The sequence below is a fragment of the Malaclemys terrapin genome, chromosome 8 (genome assembly GCF_027887155.1).
Source record: "Malaclemys terrapin pileata isolate rMalTer1 chromosome 8, rMalTer1.hap1, whole genome shotgun sequence".
Lineage (NCBI taxonomy): Eukaryota > Metazoa > Chordata > Testudines > Emydidae > Malaclemys > Malaclemys terrapin.
This window is the reverse complement of record NC_071512.1, coordinates 67,954,455-67,967,775: the sequence shown is the minus strand read 5'-3', so window position 1 is coordinate 67,967,775 and position 13,321 is coordinate 67,954,455. Positions and strand designations below refer to the sequence as shown.

General features: G+C 40.7%; 2 protein-coding genes across 6 annotated transcripts in view; one reads left to right on the top strand and one right to left on the bottom strand.

The window, feature by feature from the left end:
- Positions 1-9,028, bottom strand: part of CAMSAP2 (calmodulin regulated spectrin associated protein family member 2) — a 170,641-nt gene extending 161,613 nt beyond the window's left edge. For all 5 annotated transcript variants that reach the window (XM_054036732.1, XM_054036733.1, XM_054036735.1 and 2 more), the window contains exon 1: positions 8,857-9,028. In XM_054036732.1, the coding sequence (XP_053892707.1) occupies positions 8,857-8,995 (139 nt within the window). In that variant the 5' untranslated portion in view covers positions 8,996-9,028. The remainder of the gene's footprint in view (positions 1-8,856) is intronic.
- A 781-nt stretch (positions 9,029-9,809) lies between these two features.
- The window catches only part of DDX59 (DEAD-box helicase 59), an 88,189-nt gene continuing 84,677 nt past the window's right edge, over positions 9,810-13,321 (top strand). The window contains exon 1 of the mRNA XM_054036755.1: positions 9,810-10,244. The gene's annotated coding sequence lies outside the window, so the exon portion shown is untranslated. The remainder of the gene's footprint in view (positions 10,245-13,321) is intronic.

The window sequence follows — 13,321 nt, the reverse complement described above, 5'->3', positions numbered from 1 at the left end:
AATAAAAACAAGCTAACATTTTGGAATATAAATGTAATTTAAAGGGAAAGCGGTAGATAATCTTTCCCACACTGAATCGATCTAGTGTGGGAAAGATTTATTCATTGGAAAAAAATGACCTGCATTGCTGTGAAGAGAGTAAGCTTTCTTTAAAAAGTCAAGCTTGTTTTCCAAAGAGTTTCCAGGCATCTAACTGGATGATACTACACCTTTAAGTTATACAGTTTAATATTATAAATCAGCCATTTTAGATCTGGGAATGTTTTAAATTAATAAGTACACAACTATTCAGAAGGAGGAGGATGGGAGCAGTCAATAAATAAAGTCTTCAGCTATTTTCTTGAGGGTATCATTTAAAAAGAAGGTAGTTCACATTACTAGAAATCAAGCATAAAATGTCCCCATTTTAAGGCTTAACCTATTCCTATAATCTTGACTGTGGAGACCTCTCTTCATTGTAGGTTTCTTATCAGCAAGGAGATTGATGGAACATGTTTATGGAGAGTGTTCACTGTTATAATAATTGGCCCTACAAATTTACCCTAGTTGTGAGCTCAACTGTAAAAAGTTTATAAAGGGACAATATCCTATAACTAAGGCTACGTTTTAGTCACAGGTGTTTTTACTACAAGTCACGGACAGGACACAGTCAGGAAACAAAAATTCATGGCCCATGACCTGTCCATGACTTTTACTATATACCCCTGACTAAAACTTCGGGGGTGGCTTCCTGGGGGCCACCACGGGTGCTGGGGTAGGGTGGCCTGGGTTCTGGGGTGGGGTGGGGGAAGGAGGGGCGTGGAGACGCGTGGCCCAAGACCCTCGCTGGTGCTGAAGAGGAACGGGGGGCAGTGCACAGCCCAGGACCCCTGCTGGTCCTGGAGGGGAGATTGGTAGGGCCAACAGGCTCCCTACCTGGCTCTGTGCCTCCTTCCCCCAGCAGCAGCAGACTTTGGGTATGGGAGGGAGCAGGGGCACGGGACAGGGTGAGGCAGGCTCTGAGCAGCACTTACTTGGGGGGCTCCCCAGAAGCGGCAACATCCCCCTCACTCAGGCCCTAGGCAAAGGCATGGCCAAGCAGCTCTGCATGCCTCCACAGCTCCCATTGGCCAGGAACCGTGGCCAATGGAAACTGCAGGGATAGTGCCTGCAGGCAAAGGCAGTGTGCAGAGCTGCCTGGCCACGCCTCCACCTAGGACCTGAGTGAGGGGGATGTCCCTGCTTCCGGGGAGCCCCCCAGGTAAGCATTGCTCAGAGCCTGCCTCACCAACCACCACACCACACCATCCCCTGGCATAAGAGCAGTGTCTTGACCCAAAGACCTGTTCAAAATATTGGTTGGTTTAGTGCTCGCTCATTTGCTTTCCACAACAAAACGTTGAAAAGTTTTCCCCATCTACTTTACTGGAAAGGTTGACTGGATCAGACTTTCATTCAGAGCCGTGAGTTCACTATCAGATAAAGAGGTAGGAATCTATCGAGTTCTCTGGTGGAATTTCATCTATTGAGACCTTCAGCGTCTTAGGTCTTTGGGGAATTGCAGTTAGATATTTGTGAATTGGACCCTTATTATTCACGGCATGAGAAGCCCATTATTGACAGTGTCTGAGTGTACTTCTTTTCCAAGTCCAGATACCAGTCACATAGTAACATGGCCACTTACTGTTACCCTCACCAGTTATTGCTACCAACCTAAGGAAGGTTACTGAAAGAGTGAAGTTAAAAAAGGCTGTACTCACATGTCACCTCACATCAATCCAGTTTCAAGCAAGGGCATCATACAGAAAAAAAAAAAGATTCTATGAACTCTTTTTAGTGACTGTATCCTTGTTGATTACTAGACAAGCAGTCTTCAGTAGAAATTACCATTATCTTGCTTGTGGCCTTTTGTGATAGTGGCCTTTAGTAAGTCAATCCTTTCTAAGAGAAATCCTAAACCTTTACATGACCTTGAAGAAGAAAAGCATGTATTGGTTTTTACAGGCCTCTATGCTTTCCCTGTTGCTGTTCAGGTGTATAATTACTTCTGCCAGGAAAGACTATGAAATGTTGTGACCTTCATCATCACCAATTTATAAATGACTCAGATTTTTAGCTCCCTTTTGTCAGACTTATATGGCAATTTCTGCACCTTCCAGAATTAATAAAGGTGAGAAAGTGGATGGAGGGAAACTGGCTCAGACAGAAGTAAATCAATAAATAGAGGGAAGCATCTGGAGGAGTGGGCCAGGCTGGCAAGTTTACTTTCCCAAAACATTTGTAGTCTCAAGCTCATTCTGGATCCACGGTCTTTTATTTATGGTTGGTCAAAAGGCTAAGATCATTGTCTCTGATAAGAACTTCTAAATAGTGAGCCATGACTTTGTAACCTAAAGGCTGAATTGATGCAATACTGTACACTCAAAAGAGGTTAGCTTTTAAAGAGTACCCTGAAGCTGCAGCTAGTGCAAACCGGACTGGTGCAAGTTACTATATGCCCATAATATCAATATTCTGTACTCTGCATGGCTTCTTATTCAACTCTGAGGGCAATTCAATATATTGATTACAATCTTGAAGCCCTGAATGGCCTGGGAGCCAGTTATCTGAGAGATCAACTCCTGTGTCTTGATGCAGAAGCTACTTGTCCGTGTCCACTAGGATCAAACTCACCATTCATTCTTTAGGTTAAACTTTAAGGCTGGGGGCAAAGAATTTTCAGTAAGGACCTCTCTGGAATTTATCCAATCCACAGTATATACATTTAACTTGCAAACTGAGCAGGCTCTACCCGCTTTCCCAACTTTGTATGGAAGTCAAATGTATTTGGTTTAATGCACTCCTAAACTGTACCACACTCAGTGGTTTTTGGGTTGAGGAACCTGTAAGCTGCACTGAAGCTGGCAGATGTTCAAAATTTACACACTTGAACTCAGAGCCTAGTAGATGCAGACCTTGGTGCACCTTACAAACTCCATTACATCAAGAGCTCCAGTTCAAGTGTCAATGTGTTTCACATTAGTTCTTCTAAACCGTCTTACAGACAACACTTTAGAAAAAAATTACCACCACAGAAACTAGGTATTAGAAGAGTAGGAGCATCTAAATTAACATTACACTTAAATTTACAGAATTATCTCCATACCTGCAAGTGGGGTATTTTAGCTCAAACAACTTCAATTCTATAACCATAATGCCACATAACTTCTACTCATATTTATCAGAAACTTTACACCAAGATACCTCACATCTTCTGAGCTGACAACAAAGCCTCATACCATACCTACTCTTAACAGAAGTGTACCTGCTACACATCTGGTACATATGTGCAAATCGGTACTCTTATACATTGTGTCAGTTTTGTGTGGTTTCTTCACCTAAACCAATGGCTCTCAAACTGGGGTTTGTGAACCCCTTGGAGTTTGCGAAATGTTACAGGGGGTTCTCGGGAAAAAATTCCCTAATGGCAGACCGGGACCTGGGGCCACAGGAGGCCAGCAGCCCGGAGCCCCTGGACTTCCAAGAGATAAGCAGATCAAAGCAAGCATATCTCTCACACTGAGGAGATTTAAACTTCACGACTCCTTATAAGAAATGGAAAGAGAGGTGGATATTTTTTGCTGTTTTTAAAATTAAATAGGTAGCTAGTATTGTTTTTAAAATTATTATGAAGAACAAGTTTAAGCTTTGTTGTAACATGCGTTGTTTGCCTGGACTGCTCAAGACCTGAATGCTTGTGTAGGAGGAACTCTGAGTTGGCTTCTTAAATACCTTCAAGCTGTTTCATATCTGATACTCCTTGATGAAACATAGGAGCCTTGTCTTATAACAGGCTTATTCAATGTGATACAAGCTACAAAAGTGAGATCTTGGAAGAGTGTTGCCATTTTCATAATGTAATAAAAATACTGTAATGATAAATAATAGTTAATAATAAATACACCCCTACCTCGATATAACGCTGTCCTTGGGAGTCAAAAAAAAAAAAAAATCTTACCATGTTATAGGTGAAACCGCGTTATATGACTTGCTTTGATCCACTGGAGTGCACAGCCACGCCCACCCGGAGCACTGCTTTACCGCGTTATATCGGGTCACAGGTGTAATGTGTAATAAGCATGTCATAAAAACAATTTTTATATTTCCAAGATCACTGCTTTTATAATTTATACTCAGGTAAAAGAGACAGTCCCTGGAAATATTCATTTTCAGGAGGGGGTTTACGAGACACAACATTTTAGTGAAAGGGATTGATAGGTTGTTAAAGTTTGGGAACCACTGACCTAAACCAAAGCTTTCAGTTATTTTACTGTAATAACTTTAACCCTTTTAAAATGTCTTCCATGAGAATAGGACATTCTAGAATCTCCTACAAAGACCCAGACTGTTTATATTGGCTCCCACTACTCATCGGGAGAGCATCTGCAGAATAATTCTGAGAAAGTGAATTATCAGGTAAAAACTTTTCAGAATTCCTGCTTAATGCAAGCTCAAAAAAAAAAAAAAAAGTACTTTGTAGTCTGTTACTTCAATATTATTACAGCATGAATGAATTTGGCCCAAAATTTTATATTGAATCTAATTTGTTTTTACAACTTAAATGCTTCTATGCAGGAACTTTTAAAAAAATCAGTCTGATTCCTCTTAATTGTAAAAAGGATTTTTTCCCCCTTATCTATACCATGTAGACCTGTTTTCACTATAGAGTTACTTTTTAAAATTCTCTCAGAATACAGTTCATTCTCTAATGTGACTATGGTTCTAAGAGAGAAAGAACACAAACTCTTGAGGAGATGTCTTCAAAAGACTGGCAAAGACCTCAAGGGCATAAGTCTCTTGTATACTGTTACAATGTATTTTAATTATTTTCACTAGTCAGGCCTATCCTCCTTTAAGGTAGATGAGGAATATAATATCAGCAGATTTCAGTCATTTGGTATGGAAAGTAGATTTTCTAAACTAAAGGCAAGTTATTGTTTTCTTCCAAACCGCTAATCTCACGAGTAGTCTGTTGAATTCAATAGACTTTACCATATACGGTAATTGTTTGTGGATTTAAATCCAAATGTTCTCCCCTTTGAAATACTGGAAGAATAAAGCTACTTCTACATCTCTTAAATTGTTTGACAGTTAAAACACCTCTGCATCCCAGCACCTTGAACTTTTTAAGAAGCTTCCTTTCATTATGTTAAATGAAAATGCATCTCTAATGCAGATACTCTCCAAAAGAATGCCATTTCATAAAGGTCTCTCTAGGGAAAGGCAGTTTTAAGTACAAACATAATGCAACAAATCAAAATCTTAATATTTCCAATCAAAGCTCTGGAGCTGTGCTCCAGCTCCGCTCCAGCTCCAGGCAAAAACCTGCAGCTCCACTGCTCTGGACCAAAGCCCTGCTCTAAAACAAACACAAAAAGAAATCAAGCTCTCACTGCACTATGCTTATGTTAGGAAAGAAATTGAGCTAAATATGTTAAACAAAATGCATTAAGTTGATTTGACCAACACATACTGACCACTAGATTCGAACCATATTAAATCCTGAATAATCACTATAAATATGGCTCATAAAAATAAGAAAAATCTATAATCTCATAGACCGTTGTCTGGGACATCCAGTTTCTCTATTTATGAATCAACTGTGATATTACCTGAACTCTGCAACAGTGTCAAAATTTTAAGAACCAAAATAAATCATGTACAGTTATTTGTTGTTAAAGAAATATTTTTTCCATTTGTCTGAGTCTTGTTACATTGTACCTGTACTTGCAGTAAAACAGTAGCCAGAAGCGAAAAGAATCGTTTGTTTCTTTCACATTTAAAAAATGAATGTAATCTTGAACTTAAATCTCTCAAGTATCATCAGGGCAACATAGGCTCCTGACTTATCTGCTTGCATGTTAGGTATCATTGCTTGATATCGAGTTATGTTGAATTAAGACTATGAACTGATGTAGCCAGTTAAATTTCAGCTATAGTTTGTAGGACAAGGTTGTGTTTCTTCCTAACTCTGAAAGAATTGAAAATGGATGCTAAAGGAAATGGAATAAGACTGAAAGGAAGTATGAATTCCTAGCATTATTTTTATATTCAAAGTCATTTTACTCTCATTCATTTTTCATACATGATGTTTTTACATGACTATTTCCCACATACATCTTCTGTTCTTGTGCTGTATGTTTGCATTTGGTATGAGCCAAATACAGGTTAAACAAAGTCTACTCTTATCCCTGCACAACGTCATTAAGTCCATGACATTGCACAGATGTAACAGAGCTGAATCTGGGACTGTGTGTTTGTTTGTTATCAGTCCCATAGACATCACTCCAACAAGGATAGCATTGACTCGATTTCGGTAAAGCATAACTGCGCCCCTATGCATCCGAAGAAGTGAGGTTTTTACTCACGAAAGCTTATGCCCAAATAAATCTGTTAGTCTTTAAGGTGCCACCAGACTCCTTGTTGTTTTTGTAGATACAGACTAACACGGCTGCGCCCCACAGAATACTTCAGAAGTCCTCTTGGAGAGGACATGCTTCTCTAATATAGCACAACCAAGTTGTTCTTAAGAGTCACTCACATTTTTGTTTGTGTTGCACCATGCATTTAAAACAAAGCATATCTATCAGACCCCAAATGTACATTTTTACATATTGCATGTGTACACACTATGTCTAAAGAAGAAACTGAAGATGCTTTTTTATACCACAAAAGAAACAATGTGAACGTCCCCAGAATAGAAGTGGGTGGAGGAATAGGATTTTTATCCAAGAGAATTATCTGGTGGAGAAAGCACTATTTTAACTAGGGAAAGCAGAATGAATAGAGACGTGCAAGACAGTTATTGCTCAGTATTTTCTGTGAATTTAGGACAAAGTTTTGAAACTACTTATTACTGATCACTTCAAATTCTGCCACTTCAAGATATATATGGGGAATGAGACATTCACACAAACCCTATTCATCCTTTGTAGTTCCTTTGGGTAAACATATGACAGAAGATAGTAGAAATATATGTCTTGCTGTGCAGAAAAAGTTGTAACCTATTCCAGGGAAAGCTTTAAAAAAAATATGAAAAGGAGATGGTCAATCCTCCAGTTCTGCATCTGTTTCATATGTAAAGGTGTGTTTGAAATATATACACATTACAAGTTTTATGTATACTTCCACGCTCTCACCCTCAAATTCTACTTTGCAACTCCAGGAACTACTACCACGCAGAACACTGACTTGAAACTAGTCACAAAATTATGATCTGGAACACTTTAATGCTGTATACAGTTCTATTTGACATTATTTCCATTAGTTGCATTAAGTGGGTCAGATACTAGCATCAGAGAATTTAAAAGGCAAAAGAAGAGAATATCTGCTCTTAACTGATTATTTGTTGAATTTTCTTGTGTATCTTTCAGAATGAAAACCATGGGGAGGGACAAGGAAAGTAAAGGAATTTGGTTTGGACCAGACTTTTACAGAAAGCTAAGTAGAAAGAACCCCACAGGTGGCTTTACACATCCAATCCAAACTCAGCTAATAGAAACCAAAATATCTCAATCTCCTGAAGATAAAGAATTTGCAAAGCCACATCAGAATAAAACTCCGTCATATTTGAATCTGCAGACACAGTGCATATTTTACACCTGATATGATCATTTTGGGTTAACAAAAATAAAATGATGTGTTTAGTTCATATACATGCAAGCCTACAGAACTGAATCACATAAGGACATTAAATTACATCACCTCTGAAAACCCCCAAAGAAAATTATTCCAAGAATTTTCACTACCTTAGCATTTTAGTGTTCAAATTTGCATTGATTAAAAAGAGATCATGAATCTGAGCCCTACAAAATATAAAAGTAAAGTATTTTTAAAAATAAATTGTTTTGCAATAACCAGAAATGGTTATTACATACAGAAACTGCTAATAAATAGCACTTTCAGCAGTCATGGAAACTTTTTTTGTTTTTAAATATAAAGAGAAAGGTTGTTGTCAGGTATTACCAGCTCCTAATGGCATCATAAAGATGTATGTCTTTTAGCCATGTTACAATATGCAACAGTACTCTGGCTACATATGCAACTGTTACAGAATTCCAAAAGGAGAAACCTTTTCCTGTTATTCTACAGAGAACAGGGGTGAAATGATTGATTGTTCCTGCACACTCCCTCTTTCAAAAACACCAACAACACTGTTTTATAAATTGAAAATTAAATAAATGATAGTTAAATCACACATTTTTGTATTTTTGAAATGTTTGCCCTCAAAAGATATATTAGAAATATTACTGAGCATAATAAGCATAGTATTCCTGAAGGCCCTGGTTTTTAGAAATATAGAACTAATACTTTTCAGAAGCATTAAAATAAATTAATGTTATACATTCAGACGGAAAGAATTCTATACACTGTTGGGTGACAATTGGCATTAAATGCTCTCTCTCCTAGAATCCAGGTTATTGTTTAATCTTTACCTATCTGAATGACTGAAGGCTTATATCATCATACATATCAAAACTAACAGTGCACATCCATTTCCCTGACTACCTCCCAGCTCTTAAATGGAAAACACTATTTTTGTATTACAACAAAAAAATGTGCATGGAAAAACAATACACGCAGTTTTGGAAGGCTGAATACCCCCAAATAAATGCAATTAGACACAAAAACATGACAATTACTCATTGACGGAAATAGCATTGACACACCTAAGAAAAAAAAGCAGATATTCGAAAATAAAAACCACATGATCAAGCAATAGATCAAGATTATTTTCTCCCGTTCAATTCCCTTGGGAATGGCTCACGTCCGCAGTAATGAAGCAACCAGGCAGGAACCAGCATCAAAGAAAGGGAAGAAGAAGAAGACGCCACCTACCTGTCCCAAAGGCTTTGGCCACCAGCCACGCTACATTACAGGCGATTTTAGCCCTGGTGAAATCATAATGGTCAAAAGGTTTGACTGCAGGAACAATAAACGTCTTTCTCATTTCCTTGAGGTCTGCAGCATCCCCCATCTTTTTACAGCACCTTCTCTTTTATTTACATGATTCTTCTTCCCAAGCCCTCCCCCCCCGCCCCAAAAAAACGTATAAAAAATAGACGCGGCGGCGGCAGCAGCAGCTGATGGTGATGATGAACTCAGCTGTCCATATGGGGTGATGCCTCCTCCGCACAGGAACGTAGCAGAGCCTCTTCTTTCTCCTTCCCTCGCTCTTTGTCTCAAGTCACACAGACAAAGCCCCCGCCCCCCAAAATGACAAGTTCGTGACCCCCCCCTCCCTTTTCTAGGGAAATACCCCCCAGCAAGGGCTGATCCCGCGGGGATCCCCCCGCAGCCCGGCCCCGCAGGCAGGGACGGAGCCCCCGCGGGAGCTGGCAGTGATTTCCCCGCAGCGGCAGGAAGCTGGGACCTGGCCCTTCCCGGCCGCCGCTGAGACACAAGAGATGTCAAAATTCCCAGCGCAGGCTCCGGGCGCGGCGCAGCCCCCGCGCCTTCGCCTCTCCTCAGCGGAGTCCCCCGGGCGGTGGGGGAGGGGGCAGTTGCTGCTGCCCCGGCTCCCTTGGGGGCTGCCGCTAATTAACGCTTCTCGGCTCCTGTCCTGTCCTGTCCCGCCCAGCCGCTGCGGCTTTCCCCGGCCGCTGCCGCACTGGATGGGAGAGCAGCTCCGCGCACGGCGCATGCGCCCCTCGCCCCCTCCTCAGCGTGAGGCGGCCCTGGGCTGGGCGGGGCTCACCGGCTGGCTAGGGGCGGGGCCTCCGCAGCCCTGGCGGGGAATGGCGTCACGTGGCCGGCCGGACAATGGGGCATTCTTGACGCCAGGCCAAGGCCGGGCGGCTCCCGGGCGCAGCCAGCCCTCTGGGGCCCCAGTGCCAGGGGAGCGCGGGCGCTTCCCGCCGGGGGGAGCAAAGGAGGAGCGTGCGCTGCTCCACGGACGTACCGAGAGAGGCTGGACAGGGGCTCGGGAAAGGAGCAGCAGCGCCACGAACCCTCCCACCGCATAGGCCAGTAGCCAAGTGGGACCTTCTACAGGGGACACTAGAAAATCCGCACGCTTATCGACCCTGGATGTTAACGTTTCTAGGGCACTTCCTGTCGTAGTGGGTTTGGCCCAGGATCCTTGGCTAAAATCATTCCTCCCTATTATATTAGTAGCATTGAAGTGGTGCCTAAGAACCCCGTTCATGGACTAGTACCAAAGTGTGCTAGGTGCTATACAGACACGTCAAAAAGATGGTCACTGCCTCAAAGAGTCTGCAATTCACGTAAGTTTACAACTCTTTTCGTTAGTGGGTGATTGTTCTCAAGGAGGCTGCATTTGGGTAGGGTTGGCTGGCTGTAATTTGTCAAATGTTTTGGGATTAAAAGTATCAGGAGGTAGCCGTGTTAGTCTGTATCTACAAAAACAAGAAGGAGTCTGGTGGCACCTTAAAGACTAACAGATTTATTTGGGCATAAGCTTTTGTGGGTAAAAACCTCACTTCTTCAGATGCATAGAGTGAAAGTTACAGATGCAGGCATTATATACTGACACATGGAGAGCAGGGAGGTACTTCGCAAGTGGAGAACCAGTGTTGACAGGGCCAATTCAATCAGGGTGGATGTAATCCACTCCCAATAATAGATGAGGAGGTGTCAATTCCAAGAGAGGAAAAGCTGCTTCTGTAATGAGAAAGCCACTCCCAGTCCCTATTCAAGCCCAGATTAATGGTGTTGAATTTGCAAATGAATTTTAGTTCTGCTGTTTCTCTTTGAAGTCTGTTTCCTAAGTTTTTTTGTTCAATTATAGAGACTTTTAAATCTGTAATAGAATGACCAGGGAGATGAAGTGTTCATGTACTGGCTTTTGTATGTTACCATTCCTGATGTCCGATTTGTGTCCATTTAGTCTTTTGCAGAGGAACTGTCTGGTTTGGCCAATGTACATGGCAGAGGGGCATTGCTGGCACATGATGGCATATATAACATTAGTGGATGTGCAGGTGAATGAGCCCTTGATGGTGTGGCTGATGTGGTTGAGTCCTCTGATGGTGTTGCCAGAGTAGATATGGGGACAGAGTAGGCAATGAGGCTTGCTACAGGGATTGGTTCCTGGGTTGGTATTTCTGTGGTGTGGTGTGTAGTTGCTGGTGAGTATTTATTTGCTTCAGGTTGGGGGTTGTCTGTAAGCGAGGACTGGCCTGCCTCCCAAGGTCTGTGAGAGTGAGGGATCATTTTCCAGGATAAGTTGTAGATCGTGGATAATGCCATCCACAGCCTCAGAAACAACTCTGACATTATCATCAACGGGGCTGACAAAAGAGGTGCTGTAGTCATAATGAACAGGTCGGATTATGAACAGGAGGCTGCCAGGCAACTCTCCAAGACTTCAATCTATCAGTATATAATACCTGCATCTGTAACTTTCACTCTATGCATCTGAAGAAGTGAGGTTTTTACCCACAAAAGCTTATGCCCAAATAAATCTATTAGTCTTTAAGGTGCCACCAGACTCCTTGGGATTAAAAGGGATTATGATGGAGAAAATCTTATGCCAGGGAGTCTATAGCTTTTATTAGTGTGTAGATTACATTTTAATTAAGAGATTTTCATAGCCCATCTCCTGTCCAACTCATAAATGCATGGACCACCTTCCCTCATGACTGCATGAAATCTTTGGGACAATTTGCTTACTTGGAAAAGTAGTACCAGTAATATTATTGTATTATTAAAATAAAATACATTATTGCATGTCTTTTCATATGAATTATCAGATGGAAACAAGAAGGAGCAAACACTATTAGCCAGCTTCAGGTACAACAATGGCAAAAGATCTGTAGATCAACACAATGTACACAATTTGAGAACTATATTATGCAATAAAAAATATTACATTTGTATATATTTAAAGAAACAAGTGAGGACTCTATGACCAACAATATATGTGTGTGTATAGGCATACAATTTTTAATATTGTCTGTTCTGCATGCTGTCAAAATATTTTTTATTCTTCTCCATTGGACCTTTTAACATTTAAATGCCAACTAACTGAAGAAGGCAAGAACTAGTTTTTATATATATATATACATACATATACATACATATATATATATATATATATGTATGTTCCATAAAATAGATAGAATTCCATACAAAAACATGCTGCACCTGCATTGTTTAACATCTAGAATGCTATAGTTAAGGCTGCACACTAGCTGGGATGGGGATTATTGATGAGAAAGTAAAACACAAAAAGTACTTTTAAATAAATAAAATCTGTCATTCCAATTTTAAATATAACAGTTTTGATGTAATTCAAGATTTGTGACATATACTTGATAATGTCCCTTTATTGACCTACTGTTCCCTAGGCTTGGAATAGCATCCTATCTCCATCCATCAATCATTTTATCTTAATTATTAGTAAGTGAGTGGAGAAGCCCTGAGTGAGTTATATAGCCTATCCAAAACAAATAGCAAGAGAACATCACTTCCTTTGTTTACATACCGTTCTTAACATAGTGGGTCCTGGATCCTGATTTCTGCTATATGAATTATAATTATTAGTAATAGTGCCAAACCAACACAGAGACCCTGACTCAGGAGAGCAATCCCTATTCAGGAAGGCTTCTTAAGCACAAGCTTAACTTTAAGATTTACTGAACAGAGATTATTATTTTTATGTTTTCATTATTATTTGTATTATTGTAGTGCCTAGGAGCCCTTTTGACGTAAGCAGTGAGTTAATATTCAGGGTCTGATGGCTTGTTTCTGTTAGGGAAAGAAGTTGGGGATGGAGCTATGTATTTCTTTAATGCAGTCCTGCTTATTAACAAATAATGTACATAAAGTCCTATTTCCCTGAACACAGCAGGGTTCAAACAGTAGGAGACAGTTGCTTTGCTTATGATTCTAAAGCCACTTGCCATCCAGGACTCTACCCAAAAACTCACTCTCTGAGCTTTTTCTCAGAAATCACACTACACATGCTTCTCTGACTGTCTCTGAGACTTCCTTGCTCTGTTCTGTGTGTGCTTCTCTGGTGTTTCTGATCACTCTCTCACACACGCTGCTCAATCAAACAATACCCAGCCCCCTGTGTTTGCATTCCGACCCCAGGGAAATCCCCTCAAACTTCATAGTTCAACCTTTATTCCAGCTTTCCACAATGGCCTGTGTTTTGTTCAACTGTTTATTCCATAAAGGAGCCCAATTGTTTTTTATGTTGACTAATATATGATGGCTAGCATATATAATCTGCACCACACACACACAGAGTAAGCATTAAGCACAAATATTGTAACTATGGTATAGCCCAACTGGCCTATACCATAATCCTTTTCACTTATGCTAAGTATCCCAT